Here is a 16,094-nt window from a genome sequence, read left to right as displayed (position 1 = left end):
ACTTTTAGGGTTGATGCTCACAGACACCACAAGTGGACAGGGAGGAACGTGTATCTTCTCCCTTCTGCAGCCCTGCAAACTCCCTCGAGTACACCCCTGTTGTTGTTGTTGTTAAGTGCCTTGGAGTCAATTCTGACTCATAGCAACCCTGGACCCTGAGTAGGGTTTCCAAGGAGCATTCATTAGGTCTGAACTCTTGACCTTTCGGTCCACAATCCAGTGCTCATCCTACAGTGTAACACCAGGAATTCCTGTTAAGTGCGGTAGAGTCGATTCTGACCCATAGCGACTCTGCATAGGGTTTCCAAGGAATAGCTGGTGAGCTTGAACCACCGACTTGGCAGTCTGATGCATTAGCCCACAGTGCCACACCAGGACTCCAGGAATTTCTGTAGACAGTGTCAAACTGAGCACAAGGTGGCAAACAGAAATGAGGACTCCCAAGTGCCAGCTTTCAGATCACAGATCTGAGCATAAAAAGGTTTGCTGCTGAGCAACGGCAGCATAATGATTGGCAGAGTCCCTTAGGGACTAAGGAATGTGACCTTTACAATTATTCTGGGATGGATTTGAAGCCCAGCTCTGGCACTTACTGGGCTGTGAGATAATGATTACATGCCTCACACATTTGTGGGGGAAATGAGTAAAATCTAATATATAAAATGCTCATAATAAGACCTCTAAGAAGGAGGGGGCTGCAAGAAAGTGCTGCCCGGTCCGAGGTTGCTTCAGAAAGATTCAGCTGCTGCTACAGAAACGAACTCTCACAGTGAGGTGATGTGCACCAGAGACTTAAGCAGACAGAAAGGAGTAAGCCTAATATTCCTAAAAGATGACTAGTTGATTTACCAAATGGAATCCACAAATGACCTTGCTGGAAATAAATTCACTGGAAGGGTGGAGATAGACACTAGGTTGCAGTAGACCGAGAAAAGAATGGGAAGTAAAGAAATGGAGACAAATTGTGACAATGTTTAAGAAAAGCCTAGGTAAGAAAGAAATGGCTCAGGAACTTTGACTATGTCAGGTCTGAGAGAGAAATCGGGTCAAAGGAGTTGTGTTTTCACCTCACTGGGAAAGACAGGAGCAAATTTAAGTATTATGTGACCAACTAGTCCAGAGAATGAGACTAACAATACAGGCAAACAAGACTAAATGACAGCAAACAGGGACAAACATTCGGTGGAGAAAGGGAAGAAACGGAGATCACGTCAGAGAAAAATCTCCTTTTGTTAAAAGATTTCACCGGAGAAAGGACAGAAGGTCTAAGGCACTGAGTGAATATCAAAAATCAGAAATACAAGGTATATTTAAAACTTCTCTTAATGATGATGGCAATTGTCCTACAACTGCATCTGCCTCATGCTCACCAGATGAATTAGAATCGTGCAGCTATTTGATATGGCAGTGATAAAGGGATTGAATAATTAGGTCAGGCCTGATTATCTAAAGCACAGGGCAATTTGTTTATGTCTTTGTATAAAGCCTCTCGAAATAGCAAAAGTACAAGGGTACATTTGGAAAAAATGTCCAAAATATTATATTTTTTATAAGATTTAATATTTTAATTCAAATAATATTTCCCAATAATACCATGGAAGATATGTATTGTAGAGATCACTCCCTTTGCTTTGCCCAAAAGATTCACATCTACATAAGTCTATTTTAAAGCCCACTTTAATATTTACTTAATAATTAAATCTTTATATGAGTTGTTGTTGTTAAATATCATTGGGTGGGTTCCAACTCATAGCAACCCTGTACAGGGTTACCAAGGAGCAGCTGATGGGTTTGAGCAATTCAGTTAGTAATTCAGTGCTTAATCTACAGTGTCACACCAAGACACCTTTATATGAGTTGTTGTTAAGTCCCATCAAGTCACTTCCAAGTCATAGAGACCTGTATAGGGTTTGGCTGATGGGTTTGAATCACTAACCGTATGGTTAACAGTCCAGTTCTTATGCTAGAGCACCACACCAGGACTCCTTATATGAGCTGGTGGTAGTGATGTTGTGACATGGAATCGGTTCCAACTCATAGCGACACTGTACATGGTTTCCAAAGCTGTAGAAATCTTTCGGGACCAGAAAGCTTCATTTTTCTCCCGCACGTGGCTGGTAGTTTCGAACTGCATAATCACTATACTACCAGAGCTCCTTTATATGAGTTACTGTATGGTAAATAAATAACTATGCAGCTTCAAGGTAATGCATTTATTTTACAAAAGTTACATATTTAAAGCAATAATTGAAGTCCAGGGGATCATATCATACCTTGAAAATATGCTGATGAAAGATAGCTACTATCACTCTACCTGTCTTCCAAAGAAATAATTCAACTTGTTCACAGCCCCTTCCCTTTGCACAGTCAGAAACAATTAAATCTATGTAGTGATTCAAGCAATCTTTAAATTGTATTTCTCTTTAATCTTCATTCCTATTGGAATTCAGTCAGACATTAGGAAACATTCTTTAAAGATTTCCAAAAAACAAAGCAGTATCTTCAAAGGCAAGTGTGTGATAAATATGAAACAAATAACATTTAAAAATAAATGAAGGCCTAGCCTCTGTTGTGTTCAAAGAGTAAGTCAGATTTGGCCAGGAAATGTGGTTTTAAAAAGCAGAACAAGAGATCTGTGACACTGAGAATTCTGAGCAACAAGGCTAGAATCAGAACTGCTCTCAACAAATTTAGTTTTTCTCATGTAATATTTTATTGACGTGAAATTCACCAGTTAAAGTTGTAGAGTTCCGAGATGACTGGCATATTCACAAAACTGTGCAGCCACCACCACTACTGATACGCAGAACATTTCAGGGCCCACAAGAGAAAATCACACCTATATTGCAGTGGCTCTACATTCCCCCAAGTTTCCAGTTTCTGGCAACCAATAATTTACTTTTTGTCGCTATGGATTTTACTACTTTGAACATTTCACAGAAATGAAACCATACAATACGTAGTCTTTTGTGTCTGGTTTATTTTAAATTAGAAACTATTTTCAGGTTCATCAATGTTGTAGCATGTGTCAAACAGTACTTCATTCCTTTTTAGGGTTGAAGATAGCATTGTATGGATTTTATTTATAAAGTCATCAACTCATGAACATGTGGGTTGTGTTTACTTTTTAGATATTATGAATGTTGCTGTTATGAACAGCTGTGTGCAAATTTTTATAATTAATAAGTTTCCACTTCTCTTAGGTATGTATCCAGGAGTGGAAATTTTGTGTTATATGGTAACTCTATTTAACTTTTTGAAGAACTGACAAACTATCTTCCAATGTGGGTGCACAATTTATACTACCACCAGCCACGTATGAGCATTCACATTTCTCCAGATTGTTGCCAACACTTGTTACATATTGATTACAATGGGTGCAAAGTCACATCTCAAGGTCCTTTTAGTCTGTATTTTCCTAACGGCTAATGTTGGTGTGCTGCTATGGGTTCATGCGCTGAACTGCAATGTCTGTTTGAACCACAAGGTCAGCAGTTCAAACCCACCAGCCGGTCCTCAATGCCACCAGCTAGTTGCTGTGGGTTGGAACCAACTCGATGGCACTTAACAACAAAAAATTATGTTGAGCATATTTTCATGTATATCTTGGCCATTTATATATTGTGGTGCAGTGAATTAATGTCTCTTCTAGCCATGTTGTTGCTGTTGTTAAGTGCAGTAGTGTTGGTTCCAACTCATAGCAATCCTGTATAGAGTTTCCGAGGAGCAGCTGGTTGGTTAACAGTCCAGTGCTTATCCTACAGCGCCACATAGTTTTCTGGAAATTCCAACAGATGGCTTTTTCCTAATAGGTCAAGATAAGAAAAGGTGGGGGAGAATGTTGATGGGTTGTGTGATTCACTTGTGAGTGACTGTTAACAGGGCTAATTGTGATTGGTCAATTTTGCCATCCTGCTGGGTATAAACTAAGCCATCTCAGAATCAGAAGATGGGATCTATCTACCAATCAGACATAAGTCAGGGGTGGAGTGTGTGCTCTGAACCTCAAGATCCCTGTGAATTAAACCTCCTTGATGAAGGGACAAAAAACTGTAACATGAGAGAAGAGTAGAGAAGTGGCAGCAGCAGAACCAAGAACCAGAGCACCACACATAGTGGTGGGCTCCCCAGCCCATACAGCAAGTAAAGCTGAAAGCCTATACTTGCCTCCAGGCCCTTAATTGAGAAGCTAGGTTTGCTGACTCACGGAGATAGAGCTGAGTGCCTTTGGGCTGAGGCTTATAACTGAATGGAGTGTCCTCTGGGCATTTATCAGCAGTCCTAAACAAGCTTTCTAACATTGCCTGGCAATTCAAAGGGCCAAAGGCCATGGCTGAGAAGGGGCAGTCCTGACTGGAAGAACTGTGCACTGAGCTTTCTGACCCTGAATTGTAACCTGTTAATTTCCTTAATAAATCCATAACTGTAAGTATGGTGTCTTGAGTTCTGTGTGGCCATTCTAATGAATTATGGAATCTAGCTGAGTAGAAAGTGCTGTGGAGGTATGCTTGGTGTCATTTTTTGCACGTATCTTCTTGGGAAAAAATCCACTAATTTAATCAGGTGTTCTCAGCAGTCTTTATATTTTCTAGATATTGATTCCTTATCAGACATATAATTGCAAATATTTTCTTCCATTCTGCTGAAAAACATTTTTTCCCACTGCCTTGATGTTGCTGTTGTTAATTGTCATTGAGTCAGATCTGACTTAGAGCAAACTTGTAAAGAGTTTCTGAGGAAAACCTCTTTTAAAGTATAAATGTTTTCAATTTGAAATAATCCAATTTACCTGGTTATTTGTTGTTGTTGCTTATATTTTTGGTGTTACAGCTAAGAAATCATTGCTAAATTTGCAAAGATTTATTTCTATGCTTTCTTCTGAGAGTTTTACAGTTTTATCACTTACATTTGGTTCTGTAACCCATTTTGAGTTTAATTTTACGTATGGTGTGATGTAGAGATCCAACTTCATTCTTATGCATGTGCCCATATTTATAATGCCATATATCTGAAGTCTCAGTTCTACTACACTAATCTACATTACCTTCATTTGTGTAATCTTATCATACATTTATAAATCCTAAGTGTTGAGTTTTCAAACTTTTTTTTCCTCCTAATTTTTTTGGCTATATGGGGCCTTTTTGTTTTCATATATATTTTAGGATCTGCCAATTTCTTACCAAAAAAAGTGTGATTTTTGTCTTTAAATTAATATGGGAGGATCACCAATTTAACAACTTTAAATATTCCAAATGAGATTTTATTAAGGTTTGATCTACTTTCAATGATTTTTTCACTTTTCAGTGTACAAGTCTTGCACTACTTTTGTTAAATTTATCCATACTTTATTCATTGTGATACAATATATGAAACTTCCTTAACTTCATTTTCAGTTTGTTCATTGCTAATGTACAGACATACAATTAAATTTTGTATATTGATCTTGTATCCAGCAAACTTGCTGAACTTGTTTACCAGCTCTAATAGTTTATAGATTCCCTAAAAAATTCTATATACAAGACTGTGCTACATGCAAATAGAGACACTTCAGTTTTTATCACAAGTCTGTTTATCTCATTTATTTTCTTTGCTGAAGTACCCTGGTTAGAACCTAGGGTATAGTACTGTATAGTAATAGGGAAAACAGACATCTTGTAACTTTTATCTGACCTTAAGGGGAACACTAAGTCTTTCATTACTAAGTCTCAGTTTGACAAAATTAGGAATGAAATAGGGGACATTTGTTGTTGTTAAGTGCTATGGAGTCGGTTCCAACTCATAGCAACCCTGCATAGGGTTTCTGAGGCATACATCTTTGCAGGAGCAGAAAGCCTCATCTTTCTTCCGTGGAGTAGCTAGCAGATTCAAACCTTGGATCCTGTGGTTTGCAGTCCACTGCTTAATGTATGGAGCCACTGATTATACAGAAATAAAAAGGATTATGAAGCAGCATTGTAAACAATGAGCTCTAGTGTGGCACTATAGGATAAGCACTGGACTGGTAAACGCAAGGTCAGCCGTTCAAACTGCTCCATTTCGTTGTTCTTTTGAAAGAAGCAACTTTGAGTTTTGTTAATTTTCTGTTATGTCCTAGTGGCATACGGTTAAAGGATCAGCTATTAACTAACCTACCAGCTTCTCCACAGAAGCAAACCCTTGGCAATCTGCTCCTATAAAGATTAGAGCCAAAAGGGCCATTCTACTTTTTTCATATAGGACACAAGAATTTTGTTTTGCTGGGTTTTTTTTTTGCTGTTTTCTATTCTCTATTTCATTCATTTCCAATTAATTTTTTATTATTTCATTCCTTGCGCTGATTCTATGTTAAATTTGCTCTACTTTTTCTAATTGAATCTAGAGGTAGAAGGTTAACTTAATAATGTTAGATATTTTCTTCACTTTTAAAATAGCTATTTGTTGCTAAGTACTAAGACTCATAGCAACCCTGCACAGGGTTTCAAAGGAATGGCTGGTGGATTTGAACCGCCAACCTTGTGGTTAGCAGTTCAGTGTTTATAAAATTCACTGTAAACACTGCTTAGCTGGATCTCATCATATTTTAACTTTTGTATTTTCATCTCTATTCATCTCAACTTCTTTCTTTATTACCAGCAGCTCTTGCTTATATACTACCCCCTAAAATGGTTGAACCCATATGGACCAGTTATTTTTGGTACGGTGACTGTATTCTTCCTATCTTCTTGTGATACTTCCTGCATCATTCACTTTTTTCTCCATAGAATCCTTCAATCATGAGGCTTTGAATTTTCTCTTTAGTTCTTTCAGCATGAAAAAGGGAAGAACATGAGCATGTTTCATTATAATACTTCACCTTATTCTCTCAAGCTTCCCTTTGAAATCAATTCTTTTACTCTGTTTTCCACTCACTTTGCAATTTGCCCTACAGAGCAAATTTTCATTTTTTCCTGTTTTTTTAATGGCCTTATTAAAAAGACAGGAAAGAAAGATGTCCTTCTTGTCTTCATGTTTGATGTCCTCAATGTCTTCCTATGACAATTCTGGGCTTTGGTCATTAATGCTCAATGTCAAGTTAATTCTTGAAATGGTCTAAATTCAAGTGGGATGTATTAAGGGTTGCACTCTAGCTATTGTCTTACTTTGACTTTCTTCAGTTCCAACTTGAACTTGAATACAAGGAATTGAAAGTCTGTTCTGTAGTCAGTCACTGGCTTTGTCTTCATTGATGATACTGAGTTTCTCCAACATCTCTTTCCACAGATAATCAATTTGGTCCTTGTGTAATTCATACAGTGAGGTCCGTGTATATAATCATTGACACGGTGTTGATGAAAAAAGTATTTCCAATAAATAAATCATTCGTCTTAAGGAACTGTATCATACAATCTCTGGCATTGTTTCAATCACCAAGGTCATCTTTTCCAACTATTAATCTTTCTTCTGGAATCCTGATGTGACACTGGACTGTTAACTGATCAGCACTGGACTGTTAACCACAAATTGGTGGTTCAAACCCACCAGGCGCTACTTGGAAACTCTATACAGGGTTGATATGAGTTAGAAGTGACTCGATGGCACTTAGCAATCTTTCTTCTTTCTAACTTTTACATTCCATCACCAGTAACTACCAATGCATCTTGACTGCATGTACGTATGTGGTCACTAATTTTCCTGCTGAATTTTCTTCTTCCTTTTTAATATTATGTATATATTTAATATTATATATATATATACATGTTGTTGTTGTTGTTGTTAAGTGCCGTCGAGTCGGTTCCGACCCATAGCGACCCTGTACAGGGTTTCCGAGGGTGTAAATCCTTACGGGAGTAGAAAGCCTCATCTTTCTCCCGCGGAGCGGCTGGTAGTTTCGAACCGCTGACCTTAAGGTTCACAGCCCGATTCGTAACCACTACGCTACATACATTTATATAGGAGCTCTGGTAGTGTAGTGGTTACAAATTGGGCTGCGAACCACAAGGTCAGAAGTTCGAAACTACCAGCTGTTCTGCGGGAGAAAGATGAGGTTTTCTGCTCCCGTAAAGATTTACTGCCTCAGAAACCCTGTACAGGGTCACTATGAGTCGGAACTGACTCCATGGCACATAACCACCACCACCACATCTATATGGAGTGCTGGTGTGGTGCTATAGAATAAGCACTGTTAACTGCAAGATTAGTGGTTCAAACTTACTAACTGCTCCTCTGAAACCCTACAAAGGGTCGCTGTGCATTGGCATCAACTCAACAGCATGATGTTGTTGTTGTTAACTGCTGTTGTTAACTGATGTCGAGTTAGTTCCAACTCATAGTGACCCTGCATATACATATATATGTGTGTGTGTGTGTGTGTGTGTGTGTCACTGGAGAAGGATATCATGTTAGGTAAAGTGAAGAGTCAGAGAAAGAGAGGAAGACTCCCAATGAGATGGATTGGCATAGTGGCAGCATTAATGGGTTCAAATATAGTAGCGATTGTGAGGTTGGCCCAGGACCGGGCAGTGCTTTGTTCTGTTGTGCATAGGGTCTCTATAAGTCGGTACTGACTCGATGGCACCTAACAACAACATACACACATGGAGTCCTGGTGTGGTGCCCTAGGATAAACACTTGACCCCAAGGTCAGTTTGAATCGAAACATCAGTGGTTATGAGTTGGAACCAAGGAGCAACTGGTATGTTTGAACTGTGGACCGTGTAGTTAGATCATGTGTTGTTGTTAAATACTGTCAAGTTGGTTCTGACTCATAGCAACCCTGTATAGTAGGGTTTCCGAGGAGTGACTGGTAAGTTTGAATGGGCCACCTTGTGGTTCGAACCAACCTTGCAGTTCAGTGCTTTTCCCACTGTGCTACTCCAGGACGCCAATATATATATGCATAAGCTCTGGTAGTGTAGTGGCTGCGAATCGGGTTGCAAACCACAAGGTTGGCAGTTCGAAACTATCAGCTGTTCCGCAGGAGAAAGATGAGGCTTTCTGCTCCCGTAAAGATTTACAGCCTCAGAAGCCCTGTACAGGGTCGCTATGAGTCGGAACCGACTCCATGGCACATAACAACAACAACAACATATAATGGTATGTCACAGGATCTGTATAGTTTACTGATAAGCCAATGTTTGATTAGAGGTAGTGCTCAAAACATGAACCATTAAACCTTTCACTCTCTGCGGACTGAAGAAGGGGAGTGCTAACGGGAGAATGCATTCAAAGTTCAGAAATTTCATAATTTGCTCTTGATTTCATTTTCCATCAGGCCTTCTCTATCTCCTTTCTGTGTACACCAAAGTTTCACATGAATCCAGAGATGTGTAATTAGCGAGTCTATTCTCTGGAGTAGCCCTAAGAATGCATGAAGTTTTCTAGAAAGTCAGAAATATGTAGAACTTTAGCTGTCTCATTCTCCCAGTGTCCCCATTAATCTCTGGCTAGTCTGCTGATATGATGCTTGTACCAACCAAATGGCAATGTCAGGCCAGCCATGAGGTGGCCAAGATTTCTACTGTCTTAGACAATGCTCAGGGGCAGAGGTTTTCTCTGTACTCTGCTCTAAATAAAATGATGTCCCTTGGGCAGTAAAGTTGCTCCTTTTTATAGCATGCTCTTCCTTTGTGAAACTACTGCGTGAGTAGAGATGAGGATTGGAATGGAAGTAGTCCCAGGCTAATACACTACAGATTCCTTCTGTTTTCACCTGAGGCTCAGTTGTTTTTCTTGAATAAGTGCTTTTCAATTTGTTTTATGCCTTTGGTCAATCGCCAATGTCTTGAAATCATTGCTTCTGACAAACATGTTTGGCTTTAGCATTGTTTTAAAAAAAGAATTTGCCAGACTCCCCACTTTGACATCCTATAAATTTGATCCCCAAGAAACACACATTTAATGCATGTTTTTAGCTGTGCTTTCTGTGTACGTGCACGTGCGCACATACTGAAGAGACAGAACAAAGCATAAATAATCGAGTTTGCTTTTAAATCCCAGGATCTGCATGTCTGCATGTCAGTGCAACTTATAGATTAATACATAATTTTACCTAGTCTTCATAACTACTCCATGAGGTATGATTGTTTCTACTTTTGAACTAAGAATACTAAAGGAATGTTATACTACAGAAGGGAATTCTCAAATGTGGGTCCATGGAGATAAAAAAGAAGAAATATAAGGTCCCAGTCCTGCCCATGTAGGATTTTAAATTTTCATTGGAGAGATTAGGTTAGCTAGAAGAGCTAATGACTCAAAATATTTGTGGTTTTCAACAACAAAAGTTTATTTTTCATCCACATTACAAATTGGCTGAGGTTCTGTTCCTCATGTTTCCTTCTCGGGTCCTAGTTGGAGGAATAGTTCTTATTTGGGATATGCCATTATCACTACAGGGAAAACAGCATGGTTGAAAAGAAAATTACTCTAAAGCATCATACTGGACTGTTCCATATAAAATGTCTGCTTACTGAACAAACCAGTAATTTGGCCAAGCTATTTGATGTGAATTTGGGAGGAAAATGAACTTCTCCAATAGGAACGCACTAAGATCACATGACAGCAGGTGGGGCACATAATTGTCTTACAGGGAGAAAAAGACTAAATAAATATATCTGTATATAACGTAAGGGAATGAACAGAAGAGTTTGGAGTCACCTGTAGAATGTAGGCTGAGGACAAAAAGGCCAAAGTCAAGAAAATGGGTATGTGATATATTATAGGGGCTTTTCCTTTAAATCATGACCCAGTATCAAACTTAATATCACTAGTCCTTTAAATCCTATGAAAGCAAAACCATTTTCTTCTGTGAGCTTATATTACATTAGAGCCAGACATTATATTAGCAGATACTGAAACAGTATGCCACCTTCTCTCATTTGGTTTGCCAACTAGAAGATCTCTGGACAGTATAGTGAAGCTTTGTGACTGCCAATAACAAAGTTAATAGCCACAGCTTGAAAACAGGGGAGTCTTTTAGAATTAAAAAAACATAGTATATGTTTATATATATATAAAACACTTAACAACTAACTTGACAGCACTTAACAGCATAGATATAATTGCAAAGTTGGCGGTTCAAAGGACTTTGTAGGTCAGCACATTAAATATGTATATATAATAAAATTGAAATGGTAAGAGATCTATTAATAGTAGCTAACCAAACATATTTTTTAAAAAAATAAATATCAAAAAATAATCACAGACTAGAAAGCAGTCTCAACACTCTGTGAGCCTAAGCAGTACAAAAACTCTTAAAACAACTATTGAGACAAGTGACAAGAGGCATTACAACATGTACTCAGCCATGACTTATCTTACAGATTCTGGGTGCCTAGCCACCCTATAACCCAGACCTATAATAAGAAACCTGGGCCAAGTAACTATGGAAAAAGTGGGAAAGTTTCAGAACCAGGCTTTTGACACTGATCAGAAGAGCAACATGGTGTCTACTCTCATAAAAGCTTGATGAGGGACATGAATGAGTAAATAGTGATTACAAAATAACAAGAAAGGTACTATGACAGAGACGGGCACGGTCCATCCGGTAGCTCATGAAGAGGACGCTTAACTTCGTCACAGAGCAAATAGAGGAAGAAGAGAGAATCTGGTCAATTTCCAAGTTCAGTCTTCACAATGATGCCCTTCCTGCCAAGAGGGGGCAGACCAAGTAAATTTACCTAATTCTTAAGAGGAAAGAAGAGCAGTGCTTACCTATGTCCAGCTTAGAGAAAGCAGACAACTTGGGAAACAAGGAAACTATCTCAATTTTGTACTTAAAAAAAATTTTTTTTTCCTCTGTAGGTTCAATTGGCAAAGTCTACAAGTGGCCTTCAACTTTCAGTTTCATATTCAATGAATATAAGACCTAACCCAGTGCTTGAAAGTACCAATAGGTACTTTCTGAAAGCACAGTTCTAAATTGTTTTCATAATTTAGTAAAAATGAAAATTCAAGAGTAGTCCTCTTCTTAAAGCCATGTTAAGTGCCATCAATCCAGTTCTGACTCGTAACGACCCTGTATAGGATTTCTAAGGAGCAGCAGGTGGGTTTGAACCACCAACCTTGTGGTTTAGCAGTCTAGAGTTTATTATACAACACCACAACAGGACTCCTTGTGAGGGCATTTATTTCCATATATTTGGCCAGCATTTCATTCTAGAACTTGCTATTTCTTTAGTTTGTTCCTCAAGACCAAGGGTAAAGGAGGCAGTTTTAACTATGATCAGACTCTAGTGAAACCTCTAAGAAATCACTAGCTTACACTTAAAATACTAGTAACTAGGGAATTTTTATTTTCCCCCAATGTCAGAAGTAGGTAGAAAAAGTTAGACTTCTTTATCTACATGTCTATAGCATTTAAGTGCAATCAAGTCAGTTCCGACTAATAGGAACCTTGTATAGGGTTTTCAAGGATTGGCTGGTGAGTTTGAACCACTGACCTTGTGGCTGAAACCAATCTTGTGGTCAAGTATTTTACAGTACCACACCAGGACTCCATAAAGGCCCCTGGTGATGGTGGTAGTGGTTATGTGCTGTGGAGTTGGTTCCGATCATAGTGACCCTGCATAGGGTTTCAGAGGCTGTAAATCTTTACATGTGCAGAAATCCTCATCTTTCTCCAGCAGAACTGCTGGTAGTTTCAAACTGACTTTCTGTATTGTTATGGTTGTAAGTCTGTATTTTTACCGGCAAATAAAAGGTCCCTTCCACTCACTTACCATACCCTTGCAAAGGGGGTTACCCTTCTGTTGTGTGCCCCCTATGTACACCTATGTCATGGAGAAGGAGAAAGTGGAAATGCAAAAACAAAGTCAGAAACGTGATCTTCAAGAGACCATGTTCTTGACACGGTCCAAAATAGCAATAAGCAAGGACCACAACCTGACCTGTTTCCAAAGTGGTAAGGAAAACTCATATAAACAATCAAGATAAGATACTACCTTTTCCCCTCTCACTTTACAACTAGCTTTTCATAAAACAGAACAAAAGAAAGAATTTCAAATAACAATATAGATAAACAATTCATACTTAGGCCCTTTCTTGAGAATTTTGTTACTTTAGAAAATTGTTACTTTTTCACATATGCAATCTTTAGTTCAAAATTAGTTTCCTTGGCCAAAAATAACCTATCTGAGACAGCTGTCTCTAAATTGAACAGCAATGGTGCTCTTTAGAACCCAAAACAAAAACAATTGGCACTGAATTATGTAGAACGCAAAGCAAACCCTAAAGGACAGCATAGAATTGCCTCACAGGGTTTCCAAGGCTGTAAATCTTTATGAAAATAGAATGCTACATCTTTTTCCCATGGAGCTGTTGGCAGCTTTGAACCATTGATCTATACATTGGCAGTGGCGTGCTTAACCTCTGTGCCACCTAGGCTCCTTTAGGAAACACTGTAAAAAAAAAAACCCTAAAGTCTGATTTTAAGAACTTGGTACCATTTCAAAGAGGATATGAAGTACTTTAATCCTACTTCATAGTTCTTTCTACAGTGTTATAATACAGAATGCTTATCTTAATACATTTAAAGATTTAAATTCATACAGACATGAAAAAGACATCAAATATCAGTTGGTAGGGAGGAGCAAGAAGTATCTTTTGAGCTTTCACATAACAAATGGTAGATTTCTACACATTCATTTAATTGTATACCAATATACACACACACACACACAAATACATACATACAAAGAAAGATGCATATGTAAACAATCAAATATTTATGTGATTAATAAATGTCTTTTCAGTTAAGAGCATTCAAATTGGTTCGAACTCAAGTGACCCTTTGAAGGATTTCCAAGGAGCTGCTGGTGGGTTTGAACTGATGACATTGGGGTTAGCAGTCAGATGCTTATCCTACTACACCATTCCAGGACTCAATAAATATATGCATACATATAATTAAGCAAAACATTCCAATTTTTACTTTTATTATTCTAAAAATATAAATGTTAGCCAAGGTTTATGAATGTTTTCTATTAGGACACTGAGTAACCTGCAGCCCATCTGACTTTCTTCATTAAGCAACAGAGTACAGGGTTCTCTTTACCATTCCTGCTGTGCTTTCATACACCTAGTGCTTCCCCACTGACCCACAGTCTGCTTCAGGTAACCATTCCTGACTTCTGGGCCCCAGAAACAGGAGAGGGGAAAGGAAAGAGGGAGGTCAAACACATGCTATATTTATATGCCTTAAAATTACATTACTTACAGTGAGCCAAAAGATAACGCATTAAAGAATGGTAAAAATAAAGATGCTTACCTGTTGCTCCTGAAGTTTAGCAGTACCAAGTTCTGAGAGAGACATGGTGAGCTTCTCCTGCTGATCTGATAGGTATTTCTGATAAAGGCTTAAAAGTTCTTGGCATTCTCTGTATTGTAGCTGAAGAGGTGAGATTGCAAATTAAGGGAAAGAACTTTAAAGTTTGATTTATGTGTCATCTATCAGTTCTGCTTTTCAGATTAAAAAAACACAAAAAATAGAGAAAAACAATGCAACCATTTTTGGTGAGAGAACAGATGATTGTAAAGTCTTCAGAAGAATATAATATAGTACATGTATCCCAAAAAGACTCATGAAAAATTAATTCACAAAGACAGTAGCAATGGTCATCTGATTTAAAGAGAAATTTAGCTCTCCAATTTTTAAATCTAAAATATTTTTAGATAAATGTAAGGGTTGTATCAAAATTAACTCAGATCAATGACTTAAATATGAGCTAAAACCATAAATCAGAATAAAAAGGGTAAATCTTCAGAACCTTATATGTGGCAACACATTCTTAGATATGACACCAAAATCCTGAAGAACAAAACACAAACCTCATCAAAATAAAATAACACTTCTGTGCATCAAAGGACATAATCAAGAAAGTGAAAATACAACCTACAGAATGGGAGAAAATATCTGGAAATCATATATATGATAAGAGTTTAGAATATGTAAAGAACTCCTACAACTCAACAACAGACAAACAACTAAATTTTAAAAAATGACCGAAGGACTTGAATACACATTCCTAAAGAAGATCGTAGAAGAATTGATGCCTTTGAGTTATGGTGTTGGAGGAGAATACTGAAAGTGCCATGGACTGCCAAAAGAACCAGCAGATCTGTGTTGGAAGAAGTGCAGCCAGAGTGCTCCTTGGAGGCCAGGATGGCCTAACTTCGTCTCTCATACTTCGGACATATTATCAGGAGGGAGCAGTTGCCAGAGAAGGATAATCATGTTTGGTAGGATGGAGGGTCAGAGAAAAAGAGGAAGACCCCCAGTGAGATGGATTGGTAAAGTGGCAACATCGATGGACTCAAGTGTGGCAACAATAGTGAGGTTGGCCCAGGATCGGGCAGTGTTTCGTTCTGCCGTGCATATGGTCGCTATGAGTCGGTACTGACTCAATGGCACCTAACTACAACAACACCAAAGAAGATCTACAGATGGAATAAGCATGGATGTTCAACTTCATAAGGAAAATGTAAATCAAAACCACAATGAGATTTCACTTCACACCTACTAGGATGACTTATTTTTTTAAAACAGGAAAATATTTAGTCCTGGTGAGGTTGCAGAAAATTGAAACGTCAGCCATTGCTAATGGGATTGCAAAATGGTACAGCTGTTGTGAAAACTGTTTAGTGCTCAAAAAGTTACACGTAAAATTGCCTTATGACCCAGCAGTTCTACTCCTAGATATATGCCTCAAAGAACTGAAAGTAGACTTAAACAGCTACTTGCATACCAAGTCCAATGCAGCAGTATTCACAGCAAAGGTTGAAACAACTCACATGTTTATCAGAAGATGAATGGAAAAACAACTTGTGGTATATATATTATACCAAATTGTGGTATAAATAAATGTATACACACACACACATATATATATATACACCATAATTTGTTTATCCATATATGTATATATACATATATATAAACACACATACAAAGAGCCATGGAGTCCTGGTATGGCACTGCAGAATAATGCACTGGACTGCAAGTTAAGAGGTTCAAATCCACCAGCTGCTCCTCGGAAACCCTAGACAGGGTTGCTATGGGTCAGAACCAACTTGATGGTACACAACAACAACAAAGAGCCATGGTGTGACACTGGAATATAAGCACTGAACTTGCAGTTCAA

General features: G+C 38.2%; 1 protein-coding gene across 1 annotated transcript in view; it reads right to left on the bottom strand.

The window, feature by feature from the left end:
- Positions 1-16,094, bottom strand: part of KIAA1328 (KIAA1328 ortholog) — a 344,940-nt gene that overhangs the window by 202,904 nt on the left and 125,942 nt on the right. Inside the window, exon 6 of the mRNA XM_006835083.1 lies at positions 14,222-14,349. Coding sequence (XP_006835146.1) covers positions 14,222-14,349 — 128 coding nt within the window. The remainder of the gene's footprint in view (positions 1-14,221; positions 14,350-16,094) is intronic.

This window comes from Chrysochloris asiatica, unplaced genomic scaffold (assembly GCF_000296735.1).
Source record: "Chrysochloris asiatica unplaced genomic scaffold, ChrAsi1.0 scaffold00015, whole genome shotgun sequence".
NCBI classification, from domain to species: domain Eukaryota; kingdom Metazoa; phylum Chordata; class Mammalia; order Afrosoricida; family Chrysochloridae; genus Chrysochloris; species Chrysochloris asiatica.
The sequence above is the reverse complement of the archived record's forward strand: the minus strand, read 5'-3'. Positions and strand labels throughout refer to the sequence as shown.